We start from the raw sequence: 19,072 nt of genomic DNA, 5'->3' as shown, positions 1-19,072 counted from the left end.
GAAAATTAAACTTGGCATTGCATTTCCCAATAATAAAGGCAAATGAGAATCCCATTGACTTGAAATGCAAATATTTATCTCATTGTCTGATATAAACAAGACAAACTTCTTCCAAATTAATCAAATATTTCTGTGATTGAAACTGAGTAACTGCATGTGATTGACATTGAATAGCATATTTGATGATGTGATATTGAAGAAACAGGAACACTGTTAAATAGATAAGAATGTGTATAAAACCTGAGGACATGAAATTAGTTATAAGTGTAAGAAGATATATATTTCTTCAGGAAACGAAAGTAGTTATCATAAGGGAGTATTACTTTCTGATGATCTATCTCCCTAAATGGAGGGACTATATGTATCACACAAGAAAAAGATGGAAGAACTGACTTTTCTTGACTGGTTCAGTGCATTTTTATAACTCAATCAATTTTTGATTCTCCACTGGTGGATAATTTATGGCAAACTTTATGGCAAACTTTAAATCATCCTCTTGACCTTCTATGAATGCTAACTCTTCTGTAGCACAGTAGACTCTCTTTTCTGAGAGAGAAATAAAAAAGTGTAGGCATCTTCTTTTCTATGGATTCAGCACGAATAGCTTTAATTTCTTCCTATTCCACATTGACGATATGTTTTCTTTAACCTAAGTATTGTTATAGCAATCAGCTAAGTTTCTGTTACGAAGTCAGGTCCAGTGTATTTTCTGCCTTATTTTTGCTTATTTATGAAATTTTACAATTTTATAATACAACTTATCTTTGTGATTTTATCTGTTAATTTCAATCATAAAATCATGTTCTTTCAGGAACTCAGAATATAAATTTTATTCTAATTATTTATGATTTTTTAAAAAAATCTAACATAACTAAACCTGTAAGTTAGTTAAGGATTGTGATTGAGGTAAGGCTCCTTTTTAATCCAAATATGTCACTTTTAAAAGTGGAAATGGCAATGACTAATAAACTATTATAAAGTTTATAACATTGTTAGCTATCTCCTTTCTCTTCTTGTTCTGGGTTCTATTGACTTCCTGCTTCTGGCTCCTCCCTATGGCTTTTTCTTTCCAAGGTCTCCAGGAAACCCAGTAAGTCCCACCTTCATTCATTTGGGCCACATCTTAACTAAAAATAACTTCAAGAGATCCCATTTATAATGGGTTCATGCTCACAAGTATGCGGATCAAGACTAGGAACTTGTCTCTATTGGGGTGCCTAATTCAATCTACTCCAATAAGTGAACAGGAGACTCATGACTTTCTTCTCAAGGGAGCTAACGCTTTAATAAAACTAGGTAAAAGTTTAAATCAAGTGGATTTGTGTTTAAACTCCAGTTCTTCCATTTTATATACATTTAATTTTAAGCAATTTATTTGCTTCTCCCAGCGTCAGTTTCTCCATATGTAAGAGGGGGAAAATGATTCCTATCTTCCATTTGTTGTGTGTGAAGAAAAGAGATGGTATGTGTGAAAGTGTTCAGTAAAAACCTAGCATGAATTAGCTATTCAATTACTATAAATATTCCTTCTGATGCTTTAAGTTTAACTTGTGTGGAGTATATTCATTGTGTGCAGATTATATCTGTGACCCTATGTGCACAGAAGATGTAAATATTTGCAGTTAAATGGTCATTGTTGCTAAGCAGTGTGTACTCTCCCATGAAGTGTAATTGAAATAATACTTATTTGAGAGTGAAGAAATCTGTATCCTCCTGCTGGCTTTGCAGCTAAATATAGTTGTGTGACTTTGAACAAGTAATGTAAGCCACTTTGGACTTCAGTTTCTAGAGCTGCCAAAAGAGGCAGTTGAACTAGGTAGCATCATAAATTCTTTTCGGGCTCTGGAACTCTATGACTCAATTTTCTTATGATACAGCTGACACCTTTTGAATAGGGGTGGTCAGCTGCATTGTTTGATTTTTTTTTTTCTTTCTGCTTGCCATGTGTATGAATAAATTTCCTCCTCATCAGTCAACTCGTAGAAATAACATTTTCCATTTAGTACTCCGTCCTTCAATCTGCCTTTTTTGTATCTTTGGGCAAGGAGTACTGCTTTTTCTCCTGATGAATGTAAACACATATTAAGACTTAAAATCAAGAGTGTAGTGTCACTGATTAGCCACAGAAAAGCAAGTTGAAGTGTCAATGATTCATGCCGATTATTTGAAATGTGATTAGGCTGGGGCCTTGGAAAGTCACAGGATGTAAAGTATATGAAGAAGAACTAGTCATTACAAGTATTAGCAAAAGAGAGAGGAGTTGTTTTACAACACTGTTTAGTATGACTTTGGAGAAAAGACCCTGAACCTTCTTCTGGGAGATAAAGCATGCCACTTCCCATCTCTACTTCACTGGTAACTACCAAAATTCCTAGAACCACAGAGTGCAATGTTTACAGTATATTACTTGACTTCTACCATTACTGTAAACATTTATTAGATTATTATTAGTCAGTGTTTTACCAAAATACTAACAGTGGTTAACATTTAGTGGGAGGCTTACAGGTATTTATATTTGGTATATATATGTATGCACAAACCTAAAAAAGTGCTCTATCAAATAAAAGAAGAAAAAAGAAGTTAATTTTACTGGAGATATGTATAAATATATATGTGTGTGTGTATGTGTGCACACATATATTACTATTTATTTATTTGTTTACTTATTTATTTATTTATTTATTTATCATGTATTGTGTGTTTCCCAGTTCAATGAAATGAACACTAATGATGTTTATAAATTGAAAATAAAGTGATTTTAATTTAAAAATTTACTTTTAAAATCTGAATCGTACACATGAGAAGGGCAACATTATACTTGGAGTTAGAAAAATTGGGTTCATGTTCAATCTAACTCTACCTGAGAGACACTGAGTGTATAACATGGTTCTTTTATTAAACAAATACATAAAAATTCAATTTCTGGGGTTTTGTAGCCTGTAGTTTTGGATATTCTTCCACTGATGGCAACTTTTTTTCTTGTGAGATAAAATATGTATTCTGGATAATTGAAACTATTTGAAACTCCAAAATTGTGCAATAACTGGATTCAGAGTGTTTCGGATGCTAAATTGGATTCAAATTCACACTCTAAAGATTTGTAAATGATGTGTTTTTTTCCCCACTCCTTGATAAAATATGGCTACTACCCAATTATAAGGATGTATAAGGATTGAATAACTTACATATGTACAGAATCTGGCACAAGGTAGCAACTGATATCTCATTAAGTTTAGTGTACTATATATGATTAGATTTCATGACACATTCTTGAGTCAAAAGCATAGTGACCCTATAAAGAATTGAGAGTGATGTCTCTTTTGTGATTCATAAATTGTTTAGGAAAACAATTAAAAATTTTTTTGAGCAATTGTACCACTTTTGATACAATTGAATGACTTCTCAATGTAATTTTTTTTAAAAGAACATTCATTTGAAATTTAAAAGTGATCATTTGAAGTAGGAATCCCATTAATTTCTTATTAGATTAATTAAACAAGCATTTAATTCATTCAACAAACAGTTAACAAGCAACCACTGGTTGCCAAATTTTGAGGGACTTCAGTGGGTACTAGGGATATAAAGACAAATTGCATGGTTTATTACATTTGTAGTTTGCAGTCTGATAGAGGAGACAGACATATAGAAAGGAAAAACAAAATAGTACAGTAACAATAACAACAGAACTAGGAGCAAAGCATTGCTGGAAGGGAGACTGAAGGAATTCACATTCAAATTAAATTAAATTAAGTTTTAAGGTGCTGCTGCTTGGGATGGGAAAAATAATTCCCTTTCCATAAACGTATTTTTATGGATTTTCTTGCCCTTATTCTTTATGCACAGAATCTCATCAAAGCATTGTATAAATATACCTTTCATGCTTTTTTCACTACCAAATTTTAGATCATTAACAATAATCCTACTTAATTTTTTTAACTTGTATATACACATAACTTGCCTTTCACTTTAATTTCTCAAATTCCCCAGGCATGATCTTCTAGGTGTAATTTAAGAAAACCATTAATATTTGGAATGCTTGATTTGATGCCTTTTACATAAAATATATTTCTTATCTATTGTATTATATATTGTATTCTGATCTATAATATCCTGTATAATAGACTTTTAAGCATGTCTCAATATTTTATGTGATGTTTGACCTAAAGGTAACACCATCTTGCTTAAGGGAGAACTTGGAGTTCCTTTTTTTTTTTTAAACTGCCAGTAAAACTATCATTTAATTTAAAAAGAGAAGGAAACATCCTTAACAATTTAGAAGACGGCTAAACACTAAAGTTTCTGTTTGTCAGTGTCACCCCGGTTTATGGGTGTCTTAAAGAAAAAAAAAAAAAAAAGCAGTGAAAAAATATATATTAGCCTTCAGAATTCCCCTAGTCTTCCTAACTCGTTTTGAATGGTGATAGATCTGCTTACAGAAAATACTAGTCACTGAAATTAGGTGTGTCAATGTAAAAATAATATTTCTTGTTTTAATTTAAACAATTCTGAGAAAAAAAGGATGATTTTTTGTTTTGTTTTGGTCTATTTTTAGTTAGCACAACTTCTGAGACAGTTAAATACAATTTTCAACTTAATGCACATTTACTAGTAACTTTTGTCTCCTTAGACTATCTCTCCAAAACCACAATAAACTGTTTCCAGTGACATATCTTTAAGGTTATTAATAGAACAATATATTGAAAATTCACACTTGAAATGATTATACAGGGAATTGGAAGATTTAATGCAGAGCTCACAAACTGGAAGCCTGGGGATCCAATCCAATTGGCAGATTTGTTTCTTTTGACTTTTGTCTTCACAAGATCAGGAGAGGCTGCCTACCTTAAATGAGGAAAATTCCAGGCTAAACTGACCATTTTTCATAGTTACCTGAAATTGCTGGCCCAGGAGACATGTGTGTTTTCAGCACCTGGTTTAGAGCATTCTAGTGGATCAAGAGACCAAATACCACTGGAAACAGTTTGTCGATTCTCTCTCACACACACACACACACATACACACACACATGCAGAGGGAGAGAGTGGGAGGGGGAGAGAGAGAGAGAGAACACAGATAAATCTCGTTGTTATGTTTGGATCTAACTTTACTGCTGATGTAATACTATATAAGCAACTATATATGACAGAGTTTTACATGTGTTAAATTAGAAGTACAAGTAAATACTTCAGAGCAGAGCAGTGGATGCACTTAGTTCTGCCTAAGAAATAATGTAGAGCATTCCTATGGACATTAACCCTTTAGCTCTAAGAACAAATATGAATTTTTCAGGTTGAAGATTACAGTGTTTTGGGGAAGAAGGTGATTTCAGCAGAGACATCAGCATAAATAAAATGATGCAAATAGAAAAGGACATGGAATAGTCTGGTGCCATTTAAATCTTTGATAGATGTTGGGAGGTGTAGACAAATTTATGGGAAGTAAGGTAGGGACAAGTCATAAAAGCTCCAATTAGCAATCTGGAGATTTTTAGTTAGCATACCAACATGATCAAATGCCCACTTTAATAAAATAATGCCATCTCTAAAACAGAATGGACTAATGTTAGCAGGCCCTGTGTCAAGGAGCTAGTTTCAACAATGTTTGTCAATATATTTTAAGAAAGAGGCATAGTAAGAAATACATTTTAATCATGATCTACTCCAGTGCCACTTCTATTAGTACTATTACTACACATATGTGCACACTCACATCTGAAACAAAATTTCAAAAACTATGTGTGAGAGGGACATTTACTTTTTATTATAATCCATTCTATTCTTTTTCACTCCTTAAAAATTGATGATCAATGACCCCCAAGATAATTTATGATCCACTAATGGGTCTAGCTAGTAGCTTGAAAAATAATTAATTAGGACATTACTGCTATAATAGTTCAAATGAGACATGGTTTGTGAGTAAGCTGAGAAAGCATCAATAGTAATGGAGAAGAGGGAATATATTAAGAAGAGATTTTCCCAGAGTAATTTTTAGAGCTTTGTAATCAATTAGATGTGAAGGATAAGAAAGTGATGGGGATCATGGCCTTTCAGCCAAGACAATGTATAACTTTCTGTTAAAAATAGAGTTTGATAAATTTTCCTTTAGTATAATATGATATAATGAATGTGAAGTTGCCTTGGTCTGCCTTGTGATATCAGAAATGAAAACATTCATTTTTATCCACTCATGATATGATACCTTTCTGAATGTCTGAGTGGTCCCAGACTGCTTAAATTTTCTATGCATTATAGGAAATGTCTTTCGAGGATCCAGTGTTCAAAAAAATCATATAAGTTAAGTTAGAAAATAGGGTTCAAACTTGGAAGGCAAGCACACTTGCCTTAAAAAAAGGTGAAAAGAAAGAAAATATATTTGTAAGAATGACAAATCAAAATAGTTTTGCTCATATTTTCTTAAATAAGAAAATTAATTGTCAAAACATTGCTGCTGTAACAAATTTAATGGTGTCATCAGTAACAGCTATAAAACTTAAAATTTGTTTCCCACAGCTCCTGTAAGACCCCATTGTACATATTTTATCAACACCTTGCACAAAGGAAAAAGTTACAGTTTTTCTGCCTTAATTTTCTGATATAGGTGATTAAAGTATTACCCATAGTAGTTCATGAATACTGTTTCCTTCTTTTTAATGCTCAGCATAATTTTTAAGGACATAAAGTCCATGCTGAATCTGTTCTTCCTTCCTCAAACAGTAGTAAGTTCTTAGCAACTCCTGATTTGTGGAGTATTCTAGTTCCCTGACGGTGATGACAAAAATGTCTTGATAATACAGCCCAAGATTTCTTGCATGGTTTCCCACATTCCTGTCTTAAAATATTCCAATCATTAATTTTTACGTAAGACAGTGAACGAGGAATGTCTCATCAACTGTCAGAATCTTCTCTTCACATTCTTTTAGACAAGTAAAATCATTCCTCTTTTTTAATTATAAAGGAAGGATTTAAGGGGCTTGATGGGCTTTCTGTATGCTATTTCAAAGAGCATAATGCCATTTATAATAATTCAAATAAATATTAGTCTTGCTACCATATATAGATCTATATTCACTTTTGTGGGAAAGGAAAACAATCATTCATATACTGGTTCTTAATTGTCTTTTATAAAGGGTGGGATTAATATGTCACATTCAAATTACTTGAAAACTCACATAACCTAAAAAGTTTTTAACATGCTCATGAAGTTTAAAAGGTTCAAAGAACTGTTCGCAATAAAATATTTTGTATTTTTTATGTTTACATACTTGCTTATTTAACACAAATGTTAAGAATGTTTAAGTGTAGACTCAGAAATTAGAATGCTGGCGTTTGCATCCCAGCCTGGTGCTTGCAATCCAAATGACCTTGGGCTAGGCACTTATCCTCTTTTTGCCTCAGTCTACTTATCTGTAAAGTAGAGATAATGATAGTACTACCACACTATGTTGTGAAAGTTAAATGAGTATATATACATATAGCATTTGGAAGACTATCTAACATTTTTAAACACTTGATAACTGATAGAATGGAAATAAAGATGGCCTCTTTGTCTCAATTTATTGAAGAAAATGTATTCCAAATTCTTTAATTTAATTTCTACCCATTTCTTTCAATGTATGCTTTGAAGAAGGATTTTGTGTGATACATGATGGAAAAATGTGAAAAATTAAGTTTACAGTTCATCAAAAAATAGCATGTTTAACTCCAATTTTTTCCATTCATTTTCACAAATATTTTATTTATCTTATAGCTTGTATGTATTAGGCTTTGAACTGGTGGGCACTGGAGACATAAAAAGAAATAAAACATCATCTAAGGAACTCACGGCCTACTAGGACAAACGGATATAAACACCCAGTTAACAAACAGTATTATACAGTCAATGAGAGGAATACATAGACACTGTGTTAACATTATTTCAAGAAAGGCCAGACAGCATCTGGTAGAACCCAGTGTTAAAATAACATAATCTAAGGTCTTGTACTTAGCTCTGAAGACCCAGAGACTTACTGTTGACTATTCCTGTGGATACTTAGAAACTTTAAGGGACAAATGTAGGCTCGCCAAAGCAGAAAGAGGTACATGTTGGAATGTTGGATTTTAAATTTTCATTCACTAGAACTGCCTCATGGACCAGAACACTCATAATCATCAAATTTCCTTTCAGTAAGCAAACCAAATCAGAATGTTGTTTGGTAAGCAAGGAGTTAGAGAAGGGAAATTAGATATATGGAATAATTAGCATGCATCTATCATAAAAATATAGCAGTTTTTTTATGTTATATTTTTATTATGATAATAATTACTACCTATTGGATATTTCCCAAATCCCAGATGCAGTGCCAGACACTTTCATTGCTTTGCCTATCAGACTGATACCACCTCAAGGTTTTTGTTTACATACCCTGCATTAATTGCCTCACTAATTCACACTTGGTCATGTTAATGGATGACCATTTCTAGTGACTTAAGATTTCTCCTCCCACGGATGATGCACCACCAGAGTTTTCCTTGGAAGGCTATTTTCCTTTTCTTCCAGTGTTAAATAGCTCTCTTTATGACTATTCTTTTTCTAGAAATTTTGATGCATTCAGCCAAGCCACAGGTAATTCTGATCATTAAGTCATCTTGATTCTTACAGATGTCTTCATGTATCCAAACTCCAATGTATTATCTATTGATCTAGAGTTTTATTTTCAGAAGATCATCTTTCCCAAATTCTTGTAAGATGACATTTACAAAGAACTAGTGGTACAGTGAGTGATTAATTCAGGAGAAGTTTATAAATCGGCATGAAAAGATTCAGAAAATTATATTGCAACAGTGCTAATTCAACAGATAAAAAAGGAATTTTCCATTTGAACAGGGGAGAAACAATATTACACTTTGATGGAAGAGCACATATAAAGAAATGCAGTTATAAAGAGCTGGGAGGTAGGAAGTGTTGTGTGTGTGTATCCAATTTACCAAAATTTAGACGTTGGGCTCTATGGACCATTGAAGGAGTATAAGCACATTAAAGAGTATGAAAAGAGGAGGGAAATTGAAATTTATATTTTTAAAAGATAACTTTAATGATCATGTGGATAATTGATTAGAGGGATGTTAAATTAGAGATCATAAGGTCAGTCAAATCATTGGAGAATCTGGGCAAGATGTAATTAAACTGGACAGTGTCAATTAGAGTAAATAAGGGGTCATATCTGAGTGGTATGAAGGGTATATATATATCAGGCAGAATTTTATGGCCAATATAAGATAGAGAATAAAAGGGGAAGAAGTCTAAGAAATCCCTGAGATTTTTCTTTTTGCTGCTGGCAGAGATGATGGTGTCATAGTTAAAGAAAATTAAAAAGAAATAACAGGTTTATAGAAGGGGAAAGAGAAAACTAGAGTTAATGGTTTCTAGTTTTAACATACTGACTTCGAAGTGTCATTAGGACAACCAATGTGAGGTGTTCGGTAACTGACTGGAGTTCATGTAGGAGATTAGAATTGAAGACATAAATTTGAATTACCTTGCTAACTGAAGGAAAGCATGGGAGCAGTTGAGCTGCTCCAGAGGGAAGTGTGGATCCAAACAGAAATGGCTGATGTGGGAACTCTAGCAAATGCCATCAATTAAAAAAAAATACTGAGAAGGAATTATCAACTGGGCATTTGACTATTTGATATCTGGCATTCTTGTTATTTGAGTGGAATCCATTAACCGGCAGAAAGGGGCCCAATACCCACTACAAAACCAAAAGGGACAGATATTTTCATTTCTCCCTTCCTGGTAGCAAGGGCACAAACTTGTCTAAACATATAAACTTAACTGCGGCTTTTGACAGCAAGATTCAGGTTCAGTGACACTGGGGTTGCTAGAAGACCAGCTGAGTCCTGGCACATGCCAAGTGGCTAAAGAACCCACGGCCAGGACCTAACAGATTAGTTGTTCAGGATTATGATCTTGGTAATGTTTTCTGTTTTCCAACCCACCAGCCCAATAAATTAATTTTCTTTCAGGTTAACCAGAGTCAGTTTCCAGCTGTTGAGTACAAGCAGTCAGGAAAGATAAAAGTAGAAACAGAAGAAACATGTTTCCCTAAAATTCAAGAAAGAGTACAAATGTTACAGGAAGTAAAATTAAATGAGGAGCATTTTTGATAAGCAGTTATTTTGTGGAATAAAATTTTGAAAATATAGTACGCAGTTGCCATATGTACATTGTCTCACTGACATTGTGCTTCCTGCCTTAAATGAGGGTGGATTTCTCACTCCAATAACTATTGAGTACCCAGTAGAAGACCGCTTAGATAGAGGGAATACAGTGGTGAACTATACAGATTAGTTCCCTGCACTAGAAGGACTTTCATTCTGTCATCATTTCACACTTTGCTGTTTCCTTTTGTAAGTTTATTGTCACGCCCCAGAGAGAGAACACTGGTTAAAACTCTTTTCTCCAATACTGCTTAATGAATACAGCCATGCACTGATAACCAGAGGTCCACAATTAGCCCTTTTTTAATAGAAAAAAAGTATCTTTTTAATTCATTACCATTATAAGTCTCATATTTTTAAGTTTTATTCTTCCTATGATTCCTTTCATCTCTTCTATTTCTGTCCTTTCTTTAAAAATAGGCAGGCAATGACTTGCATATAGTTAGTCTATTCAAAATTAAGTGGGCTCTGAGGAGTAGGCTGACAAATGCAAACTTTGAGCTTGATTAAAAATATGAAAAACTCTTTGACTATTACTATCCTTCCTGCTTTCTCAAACTCTTAATTATTTGTTTGCCAGAGTTACTGAGAGTGTAAGGCAGAGGAGTCTATTTTGCCTTTGCTGAAGTCATGGATAACTTTCCAATTTTAGATCTTATTTTAATCCATTGCTTTATATCAGAGTTTGTTGCATTTTATATTTCAATTAAATTTATTAAATATGCTAATAGCCTTCTAGTATTCTCTTAATATTTTGAGAAAACTCTGAGTTCCAGTGTTAAAATGGATTTGTCCTTGTACAAAACATACCATTTTTTCATGTGTAGCTTTTTATAATGGGCAAATCCTTGTAAGTTTTCTTCTGGGATAGGTAAAACATTTTTTTTTTTTATGAAATAAATCTTGAGAATAGTTCCCAAGAAAGAAGAGAAAAACTTACGTATTTCAATGTATCTGTCTCAAAACTAAACTGAATTACTAGGTTTTACTTCTCTTTCTCCCCTAGGACAACTTCCTTATTTTAAAGAAGATAATATGGTCCACTGATTTTACTGTAAAGAGACTCAATTAGAATCCAGGTGTTCTGAATTTTAGCCCTGTACTTTTAAATGGTACCTCAAAAACAGGGCATTTTTCTCCTTCTTTCTTTATTCATATGTGTACATCTCCTTTTAATTATCTCACCTTTCTTCCATACAGTGGTGGTAGGAAACTCAAGAATCAACCTTTTGTTTCCCTTCTCATTCCTTTCCATGTCTACATGCTTGGTGTTCTTTCAGAGAAAGGCAGCTATTCATGTATCCCCTGCTGTAGCACTGACCCTCTGCATGCTGGGATTGTCATTCTCTCTTGTCTAAGTTCTCATCTTTGGGAAGGAATGTGTGCAGGAAATTGAGTAAAGATGGGACCTCTACCTTAGCCAACCTGATCTTCAGCTCAGACCTGGATCAATGAGGTGATAGAAGTCACAACAGTGTCACCTTCTGATGCAACTGAACTTGTGACCTAGTTCCATCAATTTGGTCTTTGCTCTAGTGTTTCCTTTCCATTCCCAGAGATTAAATACTGTACAGTATTTAAGAGCATGGGCTTAAAACCTGCCTCCACAATTTATAAACTGTATAACCTTAGTCAAATCACCTGTTTGTGTCTTCATCAATGAAAAAATGTAACAATAGTGCTGTCTCATAGGCTATTGTGAGAATGACATGTAATATTATATGCAAAGCAATTAGGATAGTACTTGGCATATAGCAAGTGCTCTATAAAACTTAGCTATTATTATTATCCTTCCTCCTGTCATTATAAAAGTCCTATGCTAACCTCATATGTGAACTACTGTGAAGTCCTGATTGGCCTACCTTATTTCAATTCCTCCTGCACACTTCCGTCATAGTCTTCCTCATTAAGCACACTAGGGCCATTTCTATAAATTTTTAATGTTTTCCCACCAACTATGGAGTCATGTTTGTTTTATTTCATATTCAACACATTTGCATCTGGCCCCATCAGTCAACAAGCCACATTTTCTAGGGGGATAAATCCTAGCCAAAAAACTCACTAAACATGTAAATAAATGTTGAGCTATCTTGCACTGTTTGCATAGAAAGTAGAAAGATCTTCTGATTTGACATGCTCTTCAATTTACCACTTTCGCCTCTCGCAATAGGCTGAAAGAGAGAAAAGGAAATTAAAGCTAATATTTATTGAGTGTCAACTCTAGGAATTTTGAGAGCAAGTTAAATATTAAATATTTTGTTTCATTTCATTCCAATCAGTGGTAATAGCCTCTCAATTATGGTATAAGTTGGATGTCAAAGAAGTTAAGTAACTTGCCTGAGGTCACAGATTGGAATGTGAAGAACTCTTATGTCCACGTGGTTATTGCTAAAGAGGGCAGAGGGCAGAAACTAAAATTTTATTCCTTAAAGCTTAAGCCCAAGTCTGATACATATTAAGTGCATATGTAGCATTTTTAATTTATTTAAACATAATAGAACTATCCCTAGGTATACCTTTTCCCCCAAACCTAAGTTAATTCCCCCAATATCAGTGCAATTATAATGAATTTTCCCAGTAACCCCACTTTTTGTTTTGACTGAGGTGTGGGAATGATGCAGTCTAACATATTTCTTGGTATTCATATTTTTTATTTTCTAGTATTGCAGTTTGATTTTTTTTTCCCTAGAAATTGTATGACACTTATCTTCCCACCATTGCCAGTAATGTAAACAAATCTGGATTTGTGATAAAACTTCCTCTTCTGTTAATTGACTTAGTTATTTTCATGATATAAATGCTGTTTGCATTTATTTCTATCAAGTGGAGGATTTTATGATTTTATCACTTGTTATCCTAACTACAAACCTAAAATGTGGTGTGTGTGTGTATGTATGTATGTGTGTATGTGTATATTTTTGTGTTCACCCACAATACTAAAAATGCAAACCTAACATGACAGTTCTTCTTTATTTCTTACACTTTACTGCATAATAGTTTATGGCATATAAATCAAATTCTAATCCTATGCTTCATATTTCAAATAGTCTTATTAATTTTTGTTATTTAATCCTTTCAATAGCATTTTGAAAATTCATTCCCTTAAGATATAAGGTGTAGATTTTATTTTTATATTTAAAACCCCTTGTTTTATAACTGCTCAGGATTTGGGGAAGTCATGGCTGAGTGGCCTTGTGGAATATGCTTATATCTTGGGAGTCTAACTAAAATCTAGGGCTAAATTAGGGTAAAACCCTCTTCCTCTTACAGGAATGCTGGGATAAATGATGATGAACTTTTAGGCATATCCCCAAATTCTGAAAGAAAACAACATGTATAAATAGTGTCAGTTAAGACTCATGACTTGGGGTTGTTCAAAATTGTACTGTTTTTGTTTTATATGCAGTCTGCCCTTGGACACATTTCTTAACAACTCTGACCTTAGTTCCTCATCTCTTAACTAGAGGTAATGTGGCCACTTGCCTCAAAATATTGCCGAGTAATTGGTTCCAAGTCTATTTGGAGCCAACTCTCTCACCTCAGGAAAGTCAGAGAAACTGACAGGTTGCATCTTTCAACTGCCCCTCGCAATTTTGAGAAGGTAACAATAAAGCTCCCTAATAAACAGCTAACAAAATTTTTTTTGTTTTCTTGGCTCTTCAATCTGAGAAGCAGAATTGGAGAGCATAAGATCTACAAGCATTCTCAGGGGAGCAGAAAAGAGAAGTTCCTTCCCATTTCATAGTGGATTAGCAAATGTGTTTTCATTGGTTCTGATGATTTTGGTTGGGGATTTCACTGGTAGTACAGAAAAAACTACAGTGGGCTTGGCCAAATGAGAGAAAGGATAATAATCATGTGTTTGGAACTTTCTGAATAGTAACTAATAGCTTAAATAGTAGAATTTAGTCTGGAATCCATCCAGGTTATTTTCTTCTTATATAATCTATGTTACATCTGTAAAAATACAATTAAAACCTCTCTTTATGATAATACACTATATTTTACCTCAGTTTCCTGGATAACCAGTTTAGAACTTAGCATAAATGTGCAATACACATTATAAATGAATAAATGCACAGACAAATGAAAGCATATTATTTTATTCATATTACTAATAACTGTCAAGATTATATCATTGTAAAATAGTACAAATCTGAGCTGGAAAAAGTTCTGAGCACTTAGCAGTGTTTGTACAACAAACTCTCAATAAATGCTGGTTAAATAAATGGAAAAGGACATTCTAGTTGCTTAGACTGTTGGACTAAAGCTTAAAAAGGAAATGCAGAAAATATTGACAAATCTAACAGATACATCTTCCTAGGAAATTCTGTGATCTCGCGGTGTTTATAAATGAAATAAGCATTACTTTACATATAAATTTTAAAATAAACATTTCATATAGACTTTAAATAAATAAATTTACCTTCAAGTCTACTTATAACAAGTGTTGGGAGATGATCAAATCTAGTTGGAGATCACAGAAAAAAATGCAGAGTTCTAGAGTACAAGTGGAACTAGCTACATTCTTGCAGGTATTTACTTAATAATGGAAAATAAACACAAATAAAATTGTTGCCCATCATGTCAAAAATAGTTGGGTAGTATAAAAGGTAAATTTAATTTGTCTAAAAGTAGTCAGAGCTTGAGTCTATTAAATGCTATTACCCATTCAGCAGTATTGACTTAAGAAAATCCTTCATTTAAAAAGTGTCCACTCTTCTGTTTTATGAGATTATGAATAATATTTGTAACAGTATATGACTTCATAAATGCTTTAGATATGTTCTGGCTATTTTTGAATATTATAACCCCTAAGAAGATTTTTAAAAGAGAAAGATGAAAGTTGTATGATTGAGAATCTATTCATAATTTTGCTCAATCAGCAATATTGCTTCTAGTAACTCTGAAGTTGGTAAGTCTACTGAAATAGCTGGAGTGTAACACAGCTGTTTGGTTATTTTGGTTTTCTTAGTGCTTCCCTAGTTATGTGGAATACAGCTAATTATATGATTAAATATCTGACTCAACATGGAGTAGTTAATTTACCGACCAAATGTGGATGTAATAGTAATCTTTCTTTTCATAGGAAAAGGAGGCATAGTTCCTCCTAGACAAATGAACAAGCTGTACTCCCCGAGCCAGCCTAGGTTGGATTTTGTGACGTGTCCGTCATGCTCTTTTCCGTGCCTCAGTTATCATCCCTCACAAAGCCTACTTGGGTTGTGCTCAGGTCATAAAACTCTACAATAAAGCTCTTATGGATTGATGACTCCTTTGAACTCCTGTTGATCTCTTAGTTAGAACTACGCTCATTTAGCATACTTTAATTCCATTAAACATGTTGGTTTGTCTCCTAGATCAACCTACTTCTCCAGAAAAGGTCTTATTCTATTAGTTTCCTTTTTCTTCTAAAGTGGAAAGTACCTGTCTTTCAACACTCAACTTACTAACTCTTAAGGGACACATGGCCAGACAACTATGTTTCAGAAACATCCTTAAAGAGCAAATGTTGTCAAACCTTGGAGAAGGATACTTATATATGCATGATAAGAAAAAAATAATGACAAGCCTAAAATAATTAAGTATTTTCCCCCCTGGAAAGGTAATTGAACAGAATGTATTTTTGCTCTATTTGACTTGGTTAGGTCTGGTTATTTTGTAGTTACAGAGAAAATAAAGTATAATTTTTTTCTCTACAGTGTAAATCCTCTGAAATAAATTGCTGAGAAATTGTTATAGTAGAAAGATATGTCTGAAACCATCTCCCCTGACAGGAACATGTTAATTGCAAAATTAACCAGTGTTCTCTAGTTGGTTTTCTTTTTCCCTTGAGGAAGAAGTTTCTGTAATAATGATGTTCAGAATGCGCTTTTCCCCACAATATTCAATTTCATATTATAATCAACTTAGGATTTTAAACTATTTTAAAGCTTGTGCAGAGTGCATTTAGGACTTTAAAAATTATCAGGCCCTCATCCTGTGTAGCAATCGCTTTTCAGGGGAAGTCCTCTTCATAATATCCTTACTATGATGGGAATGAATAATACCCAATTTCAAAAAGTGGCATGGACAAATAAATGCTGTATCATATAATACAGTGGGTGTAATTAAAGACGTATAAAAGAGAAAACATGGTTGATTTTTAAGTAATATCCTGTATTAAGTTTTGTTTTCTCTCAGTAGTTCACCCTAAATAATATAATTTACTTAATTGTGTGAGATGAAAGATGGTTGTTGTGGTAGCTAAATGTAGTCAGGTATCTAAAAAGTAATGAGATGTATTAAGAGAGATAAAGAAAGATATAAAATCAGTATTTTTAATAGCAGAACACACACTTTACTTTTTAATTAACATTTAAATTCTTTGAGAATTTAATTGATGTGGCAAAAGGCACAAAGAGAAATGTGAGGAACTTTCATAATGCAGACGCAGGAATCAGTTTATTTTCCTTTTCTTGAAAGGCTGACAGAAAGAAAGGAAAACAAAACTGTTTTTATTGTATGTGTGCATGTGTGTGTGTTTCCATGATGATGTAAATGGAGTAGATTCAAATGTCTTTTTCTCAATTTAGGAAACTCTTCTTTGTTAAAAATTAAAATTTTTGTTTATCAACTGATTAAATCTTGTTTTTTTTTTTTTTTTTTTGCAAGTTTAAAAGTTTTTTTGTTTTTTTTTTTTAAAAGCTGTTTTTTAACTCAAATGTCCAAAGAGTTATGTGACAGGATCAAAGAAGCATCACTAATTGGTTGTAAACAGAATTCAATGTACTTTTCACAGCTTTCTTTCTTGTAATCGTTAGAAGAGAAAAATCAAGTGCAGACACTTGAGACCCTGGAGCTCCAGGAGAGATCAGGGCAACAATGTCCTTCCATTCCCCACAGGAAGCATATGGCCCAACAGGGAGGACAGATATTTTGAGGACATCCTCAAAAGGAACATAAAAGACGATATTTGATCTTATAGAGTAAGGAGTTTTATGTGTTACTTAAAATCTCAAAGAGGCATATAAAATGTGATGTATCCATTTGGGCCTATTGAAGGCTATTGAAAATACAGAAATGCCATCTACATTTGCTTATTCTTGTAAAGTTGTTCAAGTAGCTTAAGCTTGAGAAATGGTTCAAACTGGAAAATCAGGTCCAATGTGTTATACTTCCTTACAGAATAACATATGGTTTAGATTGCCTACTGCATGGCAACAGAGCCCTTATGAATTTGCCATCGTGAATTTAACTATTAGGAATTCCTATCATGTGGTTTTATGAAGATAACAGCAAAGAGTTTTCTTAGGTATCAGGTTGAATTATTATAGTGACAATTTGAGCCTGATACTAGGGGTCCACATCCTTATGGAAAAATACTATCTCTGAATATGTGGGGACTTATTGAAAATGTAATTTTACCAGGCAGACAATTTTTTGTTTGTTTCCACCTGGTGGGAAAATATCTTACATGCTCATTCCCCATTCTTTGTTTCAGGCACACCATTTTATGACTGAATGTTTCATATTTAGTTTTTGTTTGTTTGCTTTTTTTTTTTTTTTCCTGCTCTTCAGGTGTAATCTAGCCCCTGTGGTGGAGTTTGCAGCAGATGTGGGAACTAAATCTGATTTTATTACAATGAATCCATCAGTTGTACAAAGAGCATTTGGAGACTTTCGGAATGAGAATGACAGAGAAAAATTTGTGCATAGACTCTCCATGTTGAATGACAGTGTCCTTTGGATCCCTGCTTTCATGGTCAAAGGAGGAGAGAAGCACGTGGAGTGGGTTAATGCATTAATCCTTAAGAATAAACTGAAAGTGCGAACTGCCTATCCATCACTGAGACTTATTCATGCTGTCAGAGGGTAAGTGTCTGGAAAGGACCAGTCTGTCCTTGGCACAATGGAACACATAACTAAACATTTTCCTAGACAGGAAGAAGCCTGAGTAAAATCTCAAAATGGATATAGGTTTTTGTCATTCTATAATGGTTACTCTTTTCATAAACTTGACTTTTGTTTATGTTCTCTATTATTTTAACTTATTCTCTCCCTTGAAAAAGCAAATTGTTGGACTTGACCCACATTTATGTCCTCTCATGATTTTTATATTTTTGTATGCTGAAGAGTAATAAGAATGTGTAGTAAAATTGATGATTATTTGGGTGAGGAAACCACAGTAGAATACTAAATGGCTAGTGGGCAATATTGTGGCAGCATAAATGTTAGAAGTATTTAAGGAGCAGTTAAGTCCCATTTGTAGTTAAGAGACCTACCAGTGAGAGGGAAACCTGAGATAACATGCCGTAATGCTTCCCTCCAAAAGTCACAGACACTATTTTCATGAATTAAGTCAACATACACTCAGAAGAAAACTCAAAAAATAAATTCTTGTTTAAAAGTGACAAATAGCCAAAGGGCCAAATTCAGTCAGGGATAAAGATAGTGTAAAATATAAATAACTCACAGATATGCAATTCTGTATATTTATTGAATTCCTGCTGAGTGTAATATTCTGTAGATCCAACAGTTGAGAAGAGCTGACCACTGCCATCAAGGAGTGTTCAGGCTTTTGGTGAAACCAGATATATATTTCTGGAAACCATATATATACGTATATATATAAACTAGCTAGAGGCATATACAAGTGATAAGGGAGTATATTGTCAGGAGCAAATAATTTTTTTCCTGAGTTTCTCAAAGAAGACTTAAAAGTGAACCTAACATTTGAACTGGACTTTTAAAACAGAAGGGCAATTGTCCAGAAAAGAGAGAGAGAGAAAGGGAGAAAAAGAGAGAAACACTAAACAGAAGGAAATGCTACTGCATCAGTAGAATGAAGTGAGACAAGCAATGATTAAGTACATGGTAAACCTATGGAATAA

The 19,072-nt window shown here is 33.5% G+C and overlaps 1 protein-coding gene across 1 annotated transcript in view; it reads left to right on the top strand.

The window, feature by feature from the left end:
- Window positions 1-19,072, top strand: part of ST8SIA4 (ST8 alpha-N-acetyl-neuraminide alpha-2,8-sialyltransferase 4) — a 103,616-nt gene that overhangs the window by 32,415 nt on the left and 52,129 nt on the right. Inside the window, 1 exon segment of the mRNA XM_037801045.1 lies at window positions 17,760-18,053. Coding sequence (XP_037656973.1) covers window positions 17,760-18,053 — 294 coding nt within the window.

Source organism: Choloepus didactylus, chromosome 13 (assembly GCF_015220235.1).
Source record: "Choloepus didactylus isolate mChoDid1 chromosome 13, mChoDid1.pri, whole genome shotgun sequence".
Taxonomy (NCBI): Eukaryota; Metazoa; Chordata; class Mammalia; order Pilosa; family Megalonychidae; genus Choloepus; species Choloepus didactylus.
The sequence above is the reverse complement of the archived record's forward strand: the minus strand, read 5'-3'. Positions and strand labels throughout refer to the sequence as shown.